This window comes from Indicator indicator, chromosome 14 (genome assembly GCF_027791375.1).
Source record: "Indicator indicator isolate 239-I01 chromosome 14, UM_Iind_1.1, whole genome shotgun sequence".
NCBI classification, from domain to species: domain Eukaryota; kingdom Metazoa; phylum Chordata; class Aves; order Piciformes; family Indicatoridae; genus Indicator; species Indicator indicator.
Genome location: NC_072023.1, coordinates 11,067,975 through 11,087,131, shown reverse-complemented (window position 1 = coordinate 11,087,131; position 19,157 = coordinate 11,067,975). Strand labels below are relative to the sequence as shown.

General features: G+C 44.0%; 1 protein-coding gene across 1 annotated transcript; it reads right to left on the bottom strand.

The window, feature by feature from the left end:
* Window positions 1–887: 887 nt before the first annotated feature.
* On the bottom strand, window positions 888–17,187 carry PRDM4 (PR/SET domain 4). The gene is made up of 10 exons (XM_054386747.1): window positions 17,004–17,187; window positions 16,172–16,357; window positions 13,624–14,418; window positions 10,283–10,432; window positions 8,926–9,044; window positions 7,256–7,341; window positions 5,988–6,115; window positions 5,112–5,426; window positions 2,577–2,745; window positions 888–1,197 (listed from the first exon to the last, which is right to left on the bottom strand). The coding sequence occupies exons 1-10, from the start codon at window positions 17,185–17,187 to the stop codon at window positions 888–890; spliced, it is 2,442 nt and encodes an 813-aa protein (XP_054242722.1).
* Between the last annotated feature and the right edge of the window lie 1,970 nt (window positions 17,188–19,157).

The window sequence follows — 19,157 nt, the reverse complement described above, 5'->3', positions numbered from 1 at the left end:
GAAATAACAAACTTTTTTTTCTTTCAGAATGTGTAAATATTTAAAAAGAACACTGGAAAAGAGCCACGTTTTTATTTTTTTTTTAAACAACAGAATGAACTACAGCTTCATTCCATAAATAGTATTAGCAGCAAACCCTTCTGTCACTCAAGGTAGTAAAAGGTTTACAGCACAAGCAGCCATAGATACTGTAAACACTGATCAGCCTCTGTAAGCCTCTGCCTTACGGAGTCTGTACAGTCTTTACCTGCCTTCATGTTCTAGGGAACTAGATTGAGAAGAGGCAGTAACTGTTCTCCAAAAGCCACTATTTGATCTTATATATAGTGGGGTAATTGCTTTGGCTGCAAATGCTCATTTTTCACTGGCTTTTTTTTAACCAAAGCTTTTATTATTTTTAGATGGCAGCTTGAGCATTGACAGTCTTTCTGCCAAACTACATCTTTCACTTAAAAAGAAAAATACATCAACTGTACCCACCATTTTTTTTTGTTTGTTTGTCATGGCTTTGGCAGTTAAGGACAGTTGGCTTACAGGTCACTGCCATCACTTGACTACATTTCTGGTTTGTGGCTCTTAAAGGTCTATGCAAGGTGTGACACATCCCAGCACTGGATGGATTAATCTGAGTGATTTGGAAACCAAATATGCACAGTGTGTGTGAAAAAATCTCCTTGCCTCATATTTCCTTCTTAGCAACTCCTCACCTGTACATCCAGGATCCATTCTCATTCAGTGTTTTGGCTAGAGAGTTTACTAAGCAATGGTGATGTAGAGACCAAAATAGAAGGAAAACTCCGTATTTGTTATACACTGTTCCCTGCGGAAACAAGGAAGAGTTGGATTTTTCCTTCCCCAGTTGTAACACCCAAGAAAATTTCCTCTCTTCATTTGTGTCCAGAGAGGGCATCACCTGTTGAATAGACTCCATTGTTAATCCTACTGTCTTCAGTCCTCACTGAATCTATTAGTTCCTCCTCTGAATCCTCCTCTTCTTCCTCCTCTGGGGCTGACAGGCTGGATGTGGGGCCTTTACATATTTTTAAGTGGCGAGTGAGGTGATATTTGGTTAGATAAGCCTTGGAGCACTTTTCACAGACATAGTCTCTCTTTCCTTCATGTGAATTGAGATGCTTCTTCAGGTGGTTTGTCCTCAAAAACAGCTTGTCACACTTGGGGCATTTGATCTGCCGTTCTCTGCAAGACATGAAAAAGTTACAGTTCGCTCCTGTCGTAAGGCTGCTGATCCTGTATGTAGTAGTAGAGTGGTGGCGATGAGGAGAAGCCAACCAGAAATAACAGCACTACAGCAGCACTGAAGTGAAATACTGCTCAGTTTTCTCTCACACAGTAAGTACACAATACCCCACCTCTCTACTCCTCCCCCCCCAACATCATGGGCAAAAGTCTAGCTATTCGGGTTAACCACGAGCTTGCAACTGTTCTTAGGATGATTAATTAAGGAAGAAAAAATTCTACAAGGGGTTGGTTGGGATGGGGTTTATTTAAAGTAAGAAAGACCAAGCTCTGGTTAAGCTCCATGTTTTGGTGAGGGCAGAGATGTTGCCATGGTGGAAAGCTTAGAATCCCTCCTTCCCGCCCAGCATAAAGGGGGGTGGGGTAGGTGGAAGGAGAGAGAAAGAACAGAAAAGAACAGAAAGCTGCTAAGTGTTAACAACCCTCTGTATAAGCTAAGCAGAAGCTTACCAGACTGCAGCAGTCAAATTCTGTAGATGACTGCAAAACACCTCCCAGTAGTAGTGCTCCTGGTTCAGGCCATAAGAACAAGCAGCAAATCAAGTCTGTCTGTCTGTCTACCTCTCTCTTGCTCATGCTAGCTGCACTCCTAGGCAGCATGACAGAAGCAGCAATTGATTCCAAGTGAGTACAAGAACCAGATGCTGAAAACAAAATAGGCAGAGGGACTAGCTTTGGGCAAGCGGCCTTTAAGGGAAGACCTTCGGTTAGGAGGAATTAAACAGGATGGATTCTCAGAGCAAAAGAAAAGATTGGACCTGGCTGAGGGCCTGGGAGAGACCTGTAGATAACTGGAGAACCTGGGAGTAAGGATCTGCCCTGATCATGGGCATCTCCCTGAAGGAGAAGCAGGTGACTCAAGTACACAAATGAGACAAGCAGGGAGGTAAGAGCTGGGAGTGGCTGCATCCCTCCTCTGGCACAAACTGAGGCAGACTTCATTAACAAGCTACTTGGTGAGAATAGCATTGAGATATTTATGATTCTTCACAGTCACATTGGGACATCAAAACAGTTCTCAGCAGAGAACTAAATGTAAATCAGTAACCCTGTCTCCAAAATGATGAACACTCCAGAATGCCATTTCACAAGACAAGGGGTATGCCTGAAATTTACTGTACCATTAAAATACTGCTGACACTAGAACAGGGCAACTTCAGCCAGAACCAAGAAATTTATCCGTACTGCTCTCACATTTTAGAGACTGAACCTCTACTCCCTAGGCCAAACTGTTTGCAAACTGGAGATTCTCCCTCGGGTTGTTCAGCTTCATTATTTATGGCACTAGCCAGTCCAGCACATGCTGTGAGGTCACTTACTGTGTGTGAGTGAGTACGTGCTGCTTGAGGTCCTGCCTCCGCATGAAGAGCTTTTCACAGTAATCGCACTTCAGATTCTTCTCGCCGGTGTGGATGACCATGTGCGATTCCAGGTGAGCCTTCTGGGTGAAGGATTTGTCACACAGGGTACAGCGGTAATTCTTCTGACCTAGGTTACAAACGGACACCCACAAGCTGACAGTGTTCCCAAAAGGACAGTAAGGAAACGAGCCCAACCACTTCTGAAAAGTAGTTTTACCTTCTTTGTGAACAGGAATCATGGAACTGTTTTGGTTGGAAAAGACCTCTAAGATCATTGAGGCCCACCACTGACCTAATACCACCATGGTCATTAAACCACATCCTGAAGTGCCTTGTCCACAGGCTTCTTGAACCCAGGAGTGGTGACTCCACCACCTTCCTGAGTAACGCTTTCCAATGCCTGACCACTCTTGCAGGAAAGAATTTTTTCCTAACATCCAACCTAAACCTCCCCTGGCACAGTTTCAGGCTATTTTCTCTCATCCTATCACAGAATCATTCAGGTTGGTAAAGACCCTCAGGATCACCAAGTCCAACCATTCTCTCTAGTACCATCACCTGGTACTGAAGAGAAGAGGCCACCCCTCCACCTCACTACAACCTCCTTTCAGGTAGCTGTAGAGAGCCTCCTCTAGGCTAAACAATCCCAGTTCCCTCAGCCATTCTCCTAAGTTGTTCTCTAGACCCTCCCCAGCTATGCTGCCCTTCTCTGGACATGCTCCAGCAACTGAAGCTCCTTCTTGCAGTGAGGGGCCCAAAACCTAATGGAGCATTCCTCCTTCAGTTCCTCCAGACTCAGCATAAAGGTTTACCTAGTTACAGTCTACTTATGGCTATGCTTTTGCATCTGACTTCATCTCATCATTCCCAAAGCTTTTTATCCTCTACCCTGTGCCCCCAAGCCAAAAAATCTACTTCATACTACTTTTTTTTTAAACCAGAGTCCTTTGTGCGTTGCACGGTTCTGCACTTTGTCATCTAAACACCACCTCTGATTCCTCCTCCTCCAGTGCTTGTGGTCAGTCAGCCTTCCTTGGAAGGTAGGACTTTGCTTCCCATCTACACCCACTGCACCTCCCAGCTCTGCATACCAAAACAGCACCAGCTGACTTGGAAATTTTCCAGCAAAGAGAATCAGACAAACACTTATTAAGACCAGGCTTATCCAAGATGAATTCTTGAGGAAGAATAATGATAGCCTCCTTAATAGTAACCATGGTAGTCATCTAGCTACTGTACATTAGTACATCCCCATCTCTGCTGATTTCCCACGGGAACTGTATCTGATGCCTTACTGGAGCCCAGCCACATTTGATTCACTGCATTGCCTTTGTCTAGAAAAACAACTTCTCTTATCTAACACACAGAGGTACAAAGCTCATGGCTTTTAGGTAACTCCTATGTTTTTGCTCATTTTCCCACTTAATCTGTAGTTCTTCCATTATGCTTTGCCAGAAATGGTTCAGAGCCCCTGCACACCACTGAATTCAGACAACGTTTGAATACCACTTACATCCCCATCTCACTGAGCATTTTGTGGTCTTGTATGCCACATTTGTACTCGATCAGTTTATTAAAAATGATTATCACTACTGAGCCCACAGCTTTCTTGGCTTGACTCAAGTGCACAGAATTCCCAGTTTTATTCCTTTCTAGCTAGGAAAGAAAAAAAGAGCACAAATACCCACACTGTTCATTGCTAGCCTGTACTTGACCTTCCTCTCCCCTGCAGTCACTCTTTGTTAGATCCATACCTTTTTCTATTTTCCCTTTTCTTACACAGTTGAAAAATCTTTCACTATTCTGGTTTTTCTAAAAAGGTCACTTTCACTGATTGGCTGGCACTTCTCCCTTTATTCTCCAAGGCTTCTAGTGATAGCCAAATGCCCAGAGAAGGCAACAGCATGTTCAGACTTAAGTTTTGATGAGTGACAGAGACCCACATCAGTCTGACCACAGAGTCATCAATTTCTGTCTTGTCCCATTTCCTTCAGATGGAAAACAATTCAAGTAGGAAAGAGAGGAAAGATCTCAGCCCTATGTTTAAGTGGACAACAGTTTGCATTACAAGCTCTCCAACCCAATGGAACCTTATTTTGTCATAGCTGCTAGCATTGGATCTGTGTGGGAACAGAGTTTCTGTCTCCCAGGTGAAGACTGACACTTCTCCCCAACAGTAATCAACTTCAACTCATCAATGTTCTTTTAGACATGGCACAGTAAGTCAAAACACAGGTCTATATACTCTTCTATGAGCATAGGAAAGTTTGATGTTACATTGGATGGGGCTTTGAGCAACCTGATGTAGTGAATGTCACTGCCCATGGCAGTGAGGCTGGACTAGATTTTTAAAGGTCCCTTCCAACACAAAACATTCTATGACTCTAAGAGTTTAGATTTGTGGACACAAGCTATGCCCTGGAAACAGAGAGAACAGGTCCTTTGCCCATGTTTTACTAGCATAGACACCTCTATAAAGTGCCCAGCCCTTACCTGTGTGGATCTTGAGGTGTGTCCGTAAGTTGCTAGGATCACTGAAAGCTTTGCTACAGAAATCACACTTGTGTGGCTTCATGCCCATATGCCCCATGAAGTGGACGTGGAGCTTGGAAGGGGAGATGAAAGCCTGGGGGCACATGGAGCACTTCCACTTCCTTTCCTTGCTGTGGCCTGGCCCATGGCTGCTGCTGTGCCCCTGGCTGGGGAGGTGGTTGTGAATATGGCTGCTCAGATGGGCCTTGAAGTCAGCGTAGGAAGCGCACTCCTTTCCACAGTGGCAGATGTGTACATCCGGATGTTCGGGGACACCTTTGGCACAAAAGCAGCACTTTTAATGAGGCACAGCAAGGCCTAGCAGAGCGTGAGCATCATCCACGTTAACACTTTGTCTGTGGCAGCAAAGGCAGCTGCAGAGACTTTCACCCTCATTCATTTCAGCTCTGGTGCTTGCTTTTCAGTTCTAAAGGTAAGCCAGTTCAATGGTGGTGGGGGAGCGGGAAAGGCACAAACCTTGTAATGGTTTTGAGGACAGCTCTACAAAAATTAAAATTATGACAACCAAAGGTGGGGGAGGATAGGAACATAATCTTTAGCAAAACTGCCTTAGCACCAGATGGATGGAGAGAAAGAAAACAACCCATTTTCCTTGAAACTGCCATCTTTTACTCCAGATCAGTGGAATTAGCAAAATCTTTCTTTAAAGCAACAGCACTCCTGTAGTCTTGAAACTTAGAGGATAACTGACATGCACCACTAGGAACTGAGAAGGCACATCGTGCACTCCCAAGTCACAGTGCCCAGAGATGGCACTGAAATGGAAGTCCAGTTAAGTACTCCCTGCAAAGCCAACAAAGATGAACACACACTTACCAAGCTGTCGTGCATAGTCCCGACTGTAATAGAAGAGAAGCTCATGTTCAGGTGGGATGTCCCGAGAGGTGCAAAAGTAGATTTTTCCATCGTGAGGATAAGCTACCAGATTCTGCTCTTCCCGGTTCCTACAGCAATAATAAGAGTTACAAAAAAAGCCCTCCAAAAATAAAGGCTCTGAGAGAGAAAATAACAGAAGGGAATTTCTATATAGTTAATAAGAGAAGCTCAGAGCTTGTCAGCACATAAAAATGTTCATGTCTGTCACTTCTGTCCTTTATTAAAGGAAAGTAAAGGAAAACTGGACCTTGAAGAGCCCATCTGCTCCACAAAACAATATATTTTTCTCACCACTGTGGTATCTTGCTGACAAAATTATTAATAGACGTTGGAGTGGGCTGAGAGAAGAGAGTTTCTCTTAAAAAACTACAAACATACATTTTTCACATTAAACCTCCTTAAGAAATAAAGAACACAGGAGGGAGAAATAAATACTATTAAAGTCTTAAAGCGAAATGACTCTTGGAAAGCATTTCTAGGATGTGATAATTCATCTTCTGAAGCTTTATCTTACATATGTTTGTTCCCAGTATCTGAAACCAGAAAAAGCTCTGCCCCACTGCAATGGGAGATCAAGCATTACCTTCTTCAGTCCTGCACAGGGGAGCACTGAAACAAAAACCTAATTAGGGAAACCTAATTTGTGTTACAGGCTATAGGAAAGGTTCAGCTTTCTCAGTGGATCATGTATGGAGCAATACTGAAGTCAGTCTGGATAGTTTTCATTGCAGGCTCCAGAAAGACTGAAAAGGACAGTTATTGTGAGCTGTAAGAGCTTGGAACTTGGCCAAAATAATCTAGGGACACTTTAATAAAAAATACTAAAATCAAAAAGACAACACCATCTTCATAAATGCATCCAAAAGGAATAGGGTGGAGAGAAGGCAATAACAAGCGAATAAACAGTAAGCTAATATAAAAAGAACCTGGTTTAAAAGCTTTAGATCAAGAGAAACAAAGTACACAGGCAGGTTTGGGGCTGTCCTACTACAGCATGCATACTGGTTCCCTGAAACATTCTCCACTGGGTGTTCTGTTTCATTCTCCCCACCAGTCCAAGATGTCTAAATAACTCCTGAATATCCCTTGGTCCAGAACTCATTACCCATCTGGGCAGTCAGTGCAGCAGCATACATTCTGCAGCACAGCCTCCTAGGAGTGTGCAGCTCAGAGTCCAAGCTATTTAGCTTAGTACAGGTGGTGCTCACCTGGCTTTGCGTACAAACATCATCCAATTACATTCATTTTCATCAGTTGTAATGATGCAGAACTCCAGGACACCATTGTGGTAGATCTACCAGGAAAAAAACAAAGGCAATCTTAGAACAAAACACAGCAACACAAAAAGTGAAAGCCAGCTTCTTTCTTTAAGGGAGGATGTGTTTCTAGAACAAGCCAGGAGGTCTCCATTTCCATCACCAAGACCACAGCCCTGATCTTACTGCTCACTTTCCCCTTCACATAGAAATCTTGAAGTCTCTGCTACCCAGGAGACTAGAAAAACTGTTCATGAGCATCTTTCCCACACATCACCTTTAGCTTCCAGTAGAAATGCATTTGGCTGCTTTTCTTACAACCCAAGCCTTGTGAATAATACTATCTGGGCAGTGTATGTTTTAGTTATATAGATCAACTCTACTTTCTGAACATGAAATGATGTGAAAAAGCAAGCTTTAAAGCAGCTTTCCTAAAACAAATCATTCACCACCTGGGGGAACTTTCAATAAACAATGATACAAAACAAACAAGAGTTGCCTAGTAATTTTTACACAATTTCTGCTGCAACCGCACACAAATACTGGAAACCACATATAGCCCTTTACAAGAAAATGCATTAAAGAAGTTCATTGTACTTCAGGATTGACTATCAGCTTATTACATGGTGGCAATTACATATTTCCTCTCACTACAAGAATACTAAGGTGCTGAATTGTTTCCAAAAAAGGGCAACAAAGCTGGTGAAGGGTCTAGAGTACAACTCTTATAAATGGTGGCTGAGGAAACTTAGCCTGGAGAAAAGGAGGCTCGGGGGAGACATTATTGCTCTCTACAACTACCTGAAATGAGGTTATAGCAAGGTGGGTATCAGTCTCTTCTGCCTATTAGTAAGCGATAGGACAAGAAGAAATGGCCTCAAGTTGCACCAGGGGACGTTTAGGCTAGATATTAGCAAAACTGTCTAGGGAAGTGGTGGAGTCACCATCCCTGGAGGTATTTAAAACATGCATAGAGGTGGTGCTGAGTGACATAGTTCAGTGACGACAGAGTTTAGTGAAGACACAGGAGCTGTTGGAGCAAGTCCAGAGCAGGGCCACCAAGATGTACACAGGTCTGCTACACTCTGATATTTAGTATTAAACAAACCACATTGACTTTTGGCAAGGATGATGTAAAAGCTGGTGTGCCATGTTGTGGCTTTCACCAGATACAGAACTTAACATCAGTCACTGACATTTCCCTTCTAACATTGCAAGTTTGATACCCAGAGCTATTTGCAGTGTGCCCAATGCTAGAACTACTTTAAACATTTATTGTCTGGGTGGGAAACACATATAAGACTCATCAGTAAGTACTCCACATGAACAAACATAGGCATGTATTGTACTGGGTGCCCTCCCTCTCCTCAGGGGCTTGTTAACTTATGCAGAAACAGTTTAAATCCACGTTAAGAGAGTAGAACGGTTTCATTTTAAGGGAAACTGAAGACACTTGAGGATTCAGGGCCCACTGGTGGAGTGAGATTCTTGAAGTCTGTTCCACATGACATCAACTGGATTTAACATGACAGCAAAGACAGAGCTGTAAGTTTATCAGTCACTGAGTGCACTGAATAGTGATGACTTTATTGGAGACTCTATGAGCCATAACATCCACTGACCTTCCAGATGTGACTAGCTGCTTTGTCTGTCCAGTCAGCCACCTCTAGAGAATGGCTCTGCTGCCCGATCAAAGGTCCAAAACAAGTCCTTACAGGAATGGTTTCTCGTGCCCACACACCTATCAGTAGAAGACCAAAATCTGCAGAAATCAATTAATTAAACAACTAATCATACATATCAAAAAAGCAGGAGGTTTATGAGATAACACTCCAAGGGTAATATCTAGCCATAAGATGATCAAAGCTTCTATTTCACAAGTAAAACACACCTAAGGCAGAGACAAGAACCACCACCACCACATGACACTACTGGGAGCCACTTTGTTGTAATTACAAATATTTTGTTTATCAAAAGCAAGTTATTTACTTTTCAGTAAGCTCTAATATAAGCTAAGATCCTAGCCGCTTGTACCAATTAAAATTTTCATGGTACGCACTTTCTGCAGAAGCAGAAAATACTTAGTTTCAGTAACTACATTTTGCCTACCTAATCCCCAGGAATTTCCAGAATTGTTGCTGGGCATTGTTAAACAGCTTCTGCATTTCTCCCCAGAGGCAGCTGTATTTCTGTCATGGGCAGAGGGATTCCTGCATGTATATTATTTATTATTAAACATTTTTGTATATATATATATACACATAGGTGTACATGAATACACACTGAATAGCTTTTAGGAATAACCTGGGAACTAGTGCAGCTTGGAAAGAACAGATGTAATCTACTCTCAACAAGCAGCAGCACTAAGCAAGCCAATAATCACATTCTTCTCTAGCCTTCAGATCCTTAGGGTATTGCACTGTACTCTTCAATCTCCAGATGACAATGGCGTGAAACACAGTAACAAGGTCCACATCCAATGACAAGGTCACAGTCTACATGCCAAATGTAAATCAAGAAGGGGGGAAAAAAAGAGGCACTCATGATCAATACTCCAATTAGCATCCACAAGACCCACAGGTAGCAAATGAAGCTGATGAAAGAGTAGACAGAAATCTCCATTATTTCTAACTGTTATCTTCCCCCAAACTGCAACTGCTGTAAGGTTTTCTTATCAAAGCTGTATTTCAGCTGTGTAGCACATGATAAAAATCAACAGCATACTTTGCTTGCGCTTGACCTTATGAAATGTTTCAATAATACTCCATGGCAGCATTCCTAGATTCTGTCTGATGTCTGAGCAGCAACCAGAGGACAAGAAGCTCTTGCCCTCTGTAAGCCAGGGTGATTACAAAAGAGGGAACTACCTATCTGTTGCACTGTCTCTTTGCCACATTAAAATCCCTGCAGTTTTGGATTTCAGGTTGTTGAGTAGATTTTAAACCACTGCACAGAAACACAGAGTCACCTGCTTCTTACCTGCTTCAGCTCCCATGATAGACTGCCGGAGGATGAGCTGCTTAGGCAGAGAAAGCCTGGCTCGGCTCTCTATTGGGGTGTCAGGGACAAAGGTGACGGGCCCATGGTCTGGGCAGTCTGATGGATATGCCTTGTCACACAGTGTGCACCCTGGAGACAGGGGAAGCAACAACAGGGATTAAAAATATGCAACAGGCCCAATACTGCAGTCAAGTCCCTACCAATACACTTCTGCTGAGCTCCTGCTGAAGGCTGCTTGTATCTGGTTTAACTTAGCTGTTGTACCAACTTTTATTCAAAAGAAAGTGAATCATATTATTACAGTCAGGTGGGCACCAATGTGCATCTCACTGTTCCTATACAATTCAGATCAAACACAAGGATCTCCATCTGCCTTCCTGATCAGCAAATTAATCACCTAAACTCCAAGTTATTTCTATAAGGGCGAAGTAACAACTGGACAGAGTTCATCAAAAATACTACAAAACAGATTGTAGTTTTCCCAAATGCCTGGTAGTAATGCTGATGACAGAAGAGCCATTTTCTCTGTGATCATAAGTGAAATAACCTTCATTGGCAGACAAATCCAAGCCATACCAAACCTTCTTGTATGCTTTTGAAATTTACCAGGAACAAAAGAGTTTTCTTGCACTTAGAACCTCAAGGATATTCACACAAAGGGACAATAAGGTCTTCTAAAATTTTTACAATTTGAACCCATAAATCCCCTTATCTCCATTTAAATTAAGACATGCAGATCTTCACAGCAGCAAAAAACTGACCTCACTGCTGCTTTTGAAGCAGCCCACTGAAACCAATGCATACAGTACACCTCTATGGGATGCCACTGAATTGAACAAACCCAAAAACCCAAGCAGAATTAGTAGCATCACTTTCCTGACCTGTCATTCAGCATAAGTACTGCTGAAAAATAAACCACTGAAAGTCTTCAGTCTAGTAAATTAGGGAAAAAGTACAGCATAAAATGCTCTCATCTAAAAAAACTATATCATTTTAATCCTCTAAGAATGGAGTAACTGACATCTACACAGCAACCACCTTCCTCTTAAATCATTCTTCTGAAGAAAGACGCTCAGCTAGTTAAGCAAGATCTCCACAAAGACCTTCCTTGGCTTCTTGCTGGCTCAGCTCTGGTATAGAATACCTATCACAGAAGATGGCATAAACAGCAGCTCCGTTATCACTTGTTTAGAGAGATCTTTAAGACACTTCCTTTACACACCAGGATACAAGAATGTGACCTCATAAAAAACACAGTTTGAGCAACTACACAATTACAGACAGGAAGGCACTCAGAAAAGTATTAAGGAGAGCCTATGTAAGCATTACTTCAAGTGCACAGATGACATGAAAGAGTACAGCAATGACAACCAGAGAAACACTATTTGGAACAGGTGGTTTTAAGCATTGTCTAGCACACACCACTACTATTAGTCTGTGGACTAGCCCCAAAATGAGACAAAGAGGAAAAAAATCAAGTTCTAGGCATGTGACACTTCTGCTTGGAAAGGTTTCAGGATTCACACATTTTTAAAAGGCTGAAAATAAAATAAACCCCTACATTCTACAGGAAGTGAAATACACCATTTCCTTTCCATTTCTTTCCTTGCCAAACAATGAAAAACCCAAAACAAACAAACAAAACCCATACCAAAAAATCCAACAAAGAACGGAAACAAAACCAAAACCCTGACCAATCATCCAAAAACCCGAAACAAATAAAGAAAGCCAAAAGAGCCAAGACAAAACAAAACCCAAAACAAACAAAATCCCCAAACCACCTTAGTAATTACTTCTCTGATTTGAATACCCAGAACTGTAAGCAAAGAAGAGCACACACAAACATTTAGGACTGCAGAAACAGCATACTTTTTTTTCCTCCTGCTTATAAAGAATTTTAAAACTTCAGAAAATGGCTGTGATTCCTGCTTTCTCAGCGAGGAAAAACTACCAAGAATCTGTAAAATAGCTCCTCCTCCTTGCTGTCACCTGTCTGGACACAAATTCATGTTTTATTCATAAGTTTAAAAAACACAACAGAAAGTTAAAATGTAACCCTCCTCAAGTTAAAGATCTATTATGTAAATCCTGTGAAAGCACTGGGCATGCAAAAGCCATTGTTACTCCCTACCAATGGGGAGCATCACACAGGAAATAGCTTAGGAATATTTTAGTATAGTGACAGTAAATTGGCACATCAAATGTCATGTAGATGAGTAAGAGAAGTGGTTTTATCAGGAGCATGTTGGATATCACAGTATTTTGCTCATTATTTGCTCAATGTGCAATAGATGCTTCTAAGAGCCTCTGAGTGCATCAACTGTAAAACTCTTCCTCAGGGAGCTGTAAAATCATCATAGTTCTACACCCACCTGATCTATTTTATCCTACAGAATAAAAGTTCCAATTCTAATGTATCACTAGACACTTTGGGCTGAACTGTACCTTTCCCATTGCTAACCAAGGCATTATTCCCATTTCTTCAAAAATGTTCTTCAGGCAAAGCTTATTATAAGAGTCTGACAGCTATAGGGCCAGATCTTGTGCAAGACCAGGACTCAGCAATGCTACCACAACCAATAAAACTGAATATGAAAGCTGTCCTTATACTTCAGGTGCAAGAAGTCAGGCATGTTGCGAGTGGAAATTCAACCTCAATCTCTGTCCTAGTAAACGAGAACTTCACATCCTTGAACATCACTCTCTGAATAACAAGACTGAGAAAGTTCAATGTCCAGCACTCTTCCCTTCCTTGAACTAACCTCTGGACTGAAGTACTTTGATGAGAAATATTCAAAACTTCCCTCCCTCTCTAGTCCCTTTTCCAGCAGGGACCAGAGAGGAAGAACAACATTTTAATGAGGATTCTTCATGGTTTAATTTAATAAAAATTTTGCAAAATCATGTGATGTCATACTCAACAGCTATGCCTACTTGATGAAATGTATGGCTTGTGGTGGTGTTTGTTGTGTTTTTTTCAACAGAAGAGGCATTTGTGATGTGACTTTAAGAAACACTGCAAAGGATGATATCAGCATATCCACAAAAGGTAAGATGTTCATAAAGAACTCAGCTTCCAACCACAAGGCAACAAGGGAGATGGCTACAAAGAATGACACTAAAACACCCTATTATGTCCACTTCCAATTAGTGTAATTTCAGCACGGTTAATCTGCCACTGTAGATACAGTCTAGATTTCGTGGACTTGTTAAATAGCTGAGTTTCTTTAACCAGAAATCTACAAGACTAGCAATGAGTCCTGTCATCTCACAGCTATGTAACAAATCCTACCCTGAAAAAGCAGGAAATGCTCACTTACATATGGTAAATAAGGTTGCCATGTTCTCCTTGTTCGAATTGGAATCTTCCATTTGCAAAGAGGATGGTACAAAGGCAAGATTGTCTGCAGACACATCCACGTGACTTGGCCCCATGGCTACTTCCTGATTTATGGAAGACACTGCCACCGGCTCAAGGCTGAGGCCCACTTCGTGCAAGGCTACCGAGTCCAGGGAAGCAAGGTTGTGTGAGGTAGAGAGCGCCACACTCACGGAGTTGGTGCTCATGGCCACAGTATGGATGGAGTCATTTAGTGTGCTGTCCGACATTCCTGTCACCCGCCCAGCAATGTGGTCGGGCTCCATGACGACAGGAAGTTCCAAAGTGCTACCATGAATGGGAATGACACTGCCGTGTCCCACAGCGTCCGACGTCAAGTTACTCCCTACTGTGTCTACAGCTAAAGGTTCATGGCTCCGGGAGCCGTTTGGGATCTGCGAATGATCACCAGCTACACCATCCATTGTAAGCTCCTCTGTCATTCCATCCGTAGAGATGGGGCTGGTTACCCTCGAAACGCTCTCCATAGTGATTGTAGTATCCAGTGCTACCTCATGGCTGTCACTAGGATGAAGATTTTGAGCGCCATGCGTGTTCACTGTGCGAGAGTCCATGGAGACAATCCCTGGTTCCAGCCCTACAGTTCCACTGGGCTGGTACGGATCTAGGGCTGACGGATTGCTGGAGACTGACAACGCTGGATTGCTATCAACATTCATAGTGTTGGGATGGATGTACTGAGGTGGAGGTCTGTCAGCCAAGTAAGACAAGATACCTGATAGAACGAGAGGGGGAAGGAGAGAAAGAGTGAGATGACATCAGTTTTCAAACAAAAATACCCCATCACTGCAGCTCAGTTAAATCTAAATCAGAAACCTGAACATCTTTTCTGATAGTTCTGGAAAGCTGCTCAACATCAAACAACCCTGGAAATTAAGACACAAAGAAACACTAACCTATATTTACATGCTACCAACCTCTCTTATTGAGCAAAGTTACACAAAAACATTTTAAAAATCCTCAGCAGAAACCTATCGGCACACTCAAGTAAACAGTACTTCCAGCAGAGAGAGACAGATTTTGCAGATTCTGCAAGATCTGGCTCAGAATGTTTCTTTTTAGCCTTGAACCCTATGAGCCATTTGTTCTGAAAAGTTTTTAGTTTAAACATGTCCTTTATTACAAGGATGCATGTGCAGATACTCCTTCTGCAGCAAAAACCCATTAAAAATGGCTAGGCAAAGAAATAGGCAATTTAAATTAACCAACTACATCTTCTGCCTTGAGGCTTGAACAAGGATCCTTGAAAGTAGTAAAATGACTGACAGATGAACCCCTATGAAACACCAGACTAAATGTCAGAGTCTGGATGTGTTCCCATGTGATCTGCTTTAGGTGATCCTGGTCTGGCAGGGGGGTGGACTCAATGATTTTCAAAGGTCCTTTCCAACCCCTACCATTCTGTGATTCTGTGACCAGAAAGAAAACCCCCACATTTCTGCATAAGTTATTCCATTTCAGAAGAATGGCAAATAATTCCGTTTCACAAATGCACTGTCTCCTCCTCTGTTCTGCCTACAAAATGGGCAGGCATGTAATGCAGTAGTGTGTCAGTGTGAGCTGAAATTCCCCCCCACCGACAATAACTGGGCTAGCTCAGTCTGGAAGCGAATGAAAGCTTTCGCTTTCTCTGCTTGAACTTTGCAAAAGAAAAATTAAAAAGACAGTTTCAAACCATCACAAGTAGGAAGGGTTACTCCTAAGTAGTTGGCAAGTTCAGCCATTAGTCTGTAGGAAGTCAGATGAGATCTAAGGTGCTGTATTTCTTTTCTTAGCCTAGTTTCCACCAACAGCACTCACTGCTGACCCTACAAGAAGTTTATTTAACCCCTTCCACCCTGTCAATCTCAGCTATGAGGCCTATATTTAAAGTGGAATTTCTGTGTCTTCATATACTAACATGTAGACTTATACATTTATACTCTAAAACGTGTGAAAGAGAAATCAAGGTAGAAATCACTATGTTAGGCCTTTGAAAACCACCTTGAACAAAAAATGAAGAAAAACTATGCCATGTCCTATATGGGTGGGAAAGAGCTCAAACTCCTCAGCTGATGGCTTGCTCTTTTTGAGCTCTAAATTACTGTAACCCTGTATTATGCACATATTAAGTACTGCTTCAGACTACAGGAGGGAAAAAAAAAAAGAGAAGCCACTTTCAAACTACAGTTTGAGATAAAAAAAACAGGTGTGCTTTGTTTTCTGTTAATCTTAAAAACAAACTATCAGGAGGAGAGACCAGAGGTTTGGCTTAAGTAGGAAGTGTCCTGCAGTTCTCTTCATACGCATGAAAAGTGACAGAGACTGGAAAATAAAGGTGTGTAAATGACACAAGAGACACCAGACAAACTCAGGGAATTTTCCAGGGAAAGCTCTGGAAAAATAGCTGGTCTTGCTTGCTTCAGGGTATAAGCAGGTGACTCTTAAAATAATTTCTCTCTCTCTCTCATCAGCACTAGACCACTTACCAGGTAGAATGTGTCTGAAATAGCTGCTCTCCAGGTGAGGGTATGGTGGTGGAGGTAGGGTGTAGTTTCTCTCTGGTATACCACACATCACTCCTCGATCCCCAATACCCATTGGGAGCATCAGAGACAGAGCAGAGGGCAAAGAACTCAAGGAGGGGCCCAAGTTTGGAATTGCAACAGGCAAGCCTGCAAAAGAAAATACTTGTTTAAATTAAATGGAACTACTTGAGCTTATGAATACACAGGCTAACAAAGAGGTTACTAATTCCTCAGGAGCTCCCTATGGAAGTACTGTATAGAACTGTCAAAGTAAGGTGACAAGCTTCAAAGAAAGGATCACAGTTATCACAGCACTGAGAGGCATGCTTGAATGTGGCTAGATCTTTTCTGGACACATTACATAGGGCTTGTTTCTGCTTTATAACTGCAATGGACTTTGTGCAGTCTGCTGAAAAAAAGAGCTACAAAACGAGGTTGGCTTTACAGGTGAAAAATCATATTCACCTGAGTGAAGATACACACAGATGGAGACAGATTTTAAGCTACATTTCATATTTCAAAAGATTCTGCTACCACTCACCCATCCACTCACAGTGCAAACCACCCCATTAGAACAAAATGAGATTCCCATTAAGGCATAAGCCTGGTAAACACACATCCCTTTTGCTTTGCCCACACAAGCAACGGTTTGTGGTCTACCCTTCCCCAGTTCTACATCATTACCAGCTAAAGACATGACTTGCTATGAGTGCAAGCACTGCTACCCAGTTACAAACGTTCCCATGACAGTAATGTACAGGAAAATGCCCTTCGTGGGCGCTTTCCCTTTTACCTGGTGCTGGTATGGCGTTGTGAGTGGGTGATGCTGCCAATCCCAAGTGACTCCCTGAGACCGGCAGGGCATTGCTTACAGAGGATGAGGTCAGCTGGTCCATCCCTACTGGACTCAAGTTCATTTCATTCATTCTGGAGCCAGGGAACAGAAAGGGGGGGGGAAGAAACAGAAGCAAGAGCATTCCTGATTACTGACCATACTGTAGCAAGAAAGGGCTGAGCAAACAAACTCAAATTTAGATATTGACACATAAAAACTCTACCTTAGAAAGCTAAGCATAAAGCATATTAGCCACTCACAGTGATCACATCATGATCAATACATATTATTAGATAGCAATAGCCAGGATCAAAAAGCTAGTTCAAACAGACAGATCATAGCTTTTTTCCTTGCCATTCAGAAAACAAAGCCTCACTCCTTGTAGTCAAAGCCACCGTGATTAAAGTATTGTGAACACAGATCAATTTGCAAGCTGAATGTTACAATTACTCAAACAACAGCATCTAATTTATATTTCATGACTTCTGGACACCACACGTTCAAAAATCAAAGTCAGGGGAGAGGAGGAGGAAAGATCACTTAAAACTGGTAATGGACACAAAAACCTGTAATTCACTATCAGTCTGAACCAGGCCAACAGGGACAAGAGTCACCCCAGCAGAACAGCCATTGTGTAGTTTAAACAGGCCGCCTCGACCTGGTTCTGAAGACACGGCACATGCTCCTATGACATTAAAAACTGGCCCTGTGGATAACACGTTATTTCAGAGTGAGCAACTAGTGCCTCGAGAGCCTGCACCTCTCAAGCTACTCAAGTGGGTGCACAGCACAAGTGGCTGCAGAAACCACCAAGCCACCCAACAGCCCACATCCCCAGCCCTAGGAGAAACCACACCAGCTCAGGGCATATCCATTCTCTGGGGCCTCAAGTTGCCCATGCAGCCTGAACCAGTCCACGGGGATGAGGACGCCGAAGAGATAATCACTAGCGTGTCAACAACTGTGCAAGCTCTGCCACCATGGGACTTCTTTCCACCCACCAGCACTTAACAGCAGTTCGAAGGACCAAAAGCCCCACAGTCCCTACATCGGTCACAACACCGGCAACAAGACCTACAAGACCTCCATGCTGACCCAAGCCTCTCATATACCCTTTGTAAGCAGCAGGCCTAAGCTTTGCAGTAATGACAGAGCTAGAGCTTGGATTGCCACTCTAGTAAGGAAAGATACCATTTACCCTGAAATAAAGGCCAAACACAAAACTCACGCAAGTTAACCCTAAGGTCTGAGCCGCCCACAGCCGCCGACTTTCATCTTGCTTCTGCCCAGTTTTCGCATTAAGTCCTCTCCTACTCTTGTCAGTCACCCCGCTTGCCTCCAGGGCTTTGCAGGGACGGTGCCGAGGGGTCCGGCTACGCGGCCGGGCAGCGGATATCCCGCCCGGTCCGAACGGCTGTTGAGGGTGGCGGTACCCGGAGGAGGAATCTACCACCCCCGCTCCGGCACCGCGGGGTGGCGAAGCACCCGGGGCAAGCCTCGGGGCCTGCGGGAGCCGCTGAACGCTTTACGCACCCCGTGCCCTGCTCGCCCCTTGTCCACTCGGTCGGGGTACGCGTCGCCGTCGCAAGGCCGAGGTACCCGTCCCTCGCTCCGCCTGGCCGCAGCGCTGCACGACTCCTAGGTCTCCCAGCCCCGGCGGACGCGAGGGCGCTCACCTGGGGTGCATGGGGCCCGGCGCCGGGGCGGGGCCTCTCCCGGCGGCGGAGCGGTCCGCGGCCGCAGCCGCATCAGGGCCCTCAGCTCTGGCCCGCCGCCGCCCCTCGGGCAGGCGCCTGCCCCTAGCCACAGCCCGGCCGCAGCAACCACCACCACCACTGCCGTCGCCACCGCCTCATGGGCGGGACCCCGAGCGGCGCGGGTCCGGCCGAGGGCGGGGGAGGGCGGAGGAGTAGGCGGGAGAGGGAGGCGGTGGCGGTGATGGCGGCAGCGGTGGCAGAAGGGGGCCGGGGGCCGCTTCCGCCGCTGTGCGCCACATCCAGGAAACGGCGCCACCGCCCCTAGGTTTGGCCACTTTCCCGCCTGCTGCCGACGCCGGCAGTGTCCATGACGGGCCCAGCTCTGAATGCCGAGGCAGGCCATACTGGCGCGGAG

What these genes read in the sequence shown, in the direction of transcription:
- PRDM4 (XM_054386747.1), bottom strand. Translation starts at nt 17,187, where the DNA reads ATGCTCTTGCTTCTGTTTCTTCCCCCCCCCTTTCTGTTCCCTGGCTCC. An exon ending in TTTCAGACACATTCTACCTG is followed by an intron (nt 14,419 to 16,171) that starts GTAAGTGGTCTA and finishes TCGTTCTATCAG; the next exon opens with GTATCTTGTCTTACTTGGCT. An exon ending in ATGTTTGTACGCAAAGCCAG is followed by an intron (nt 6,116 to 7,255) that starts GTGAGCACCACC and finishes TTATTGCTGTAG; the next exon opens with GAACCGGGAAGAGCAGAATC.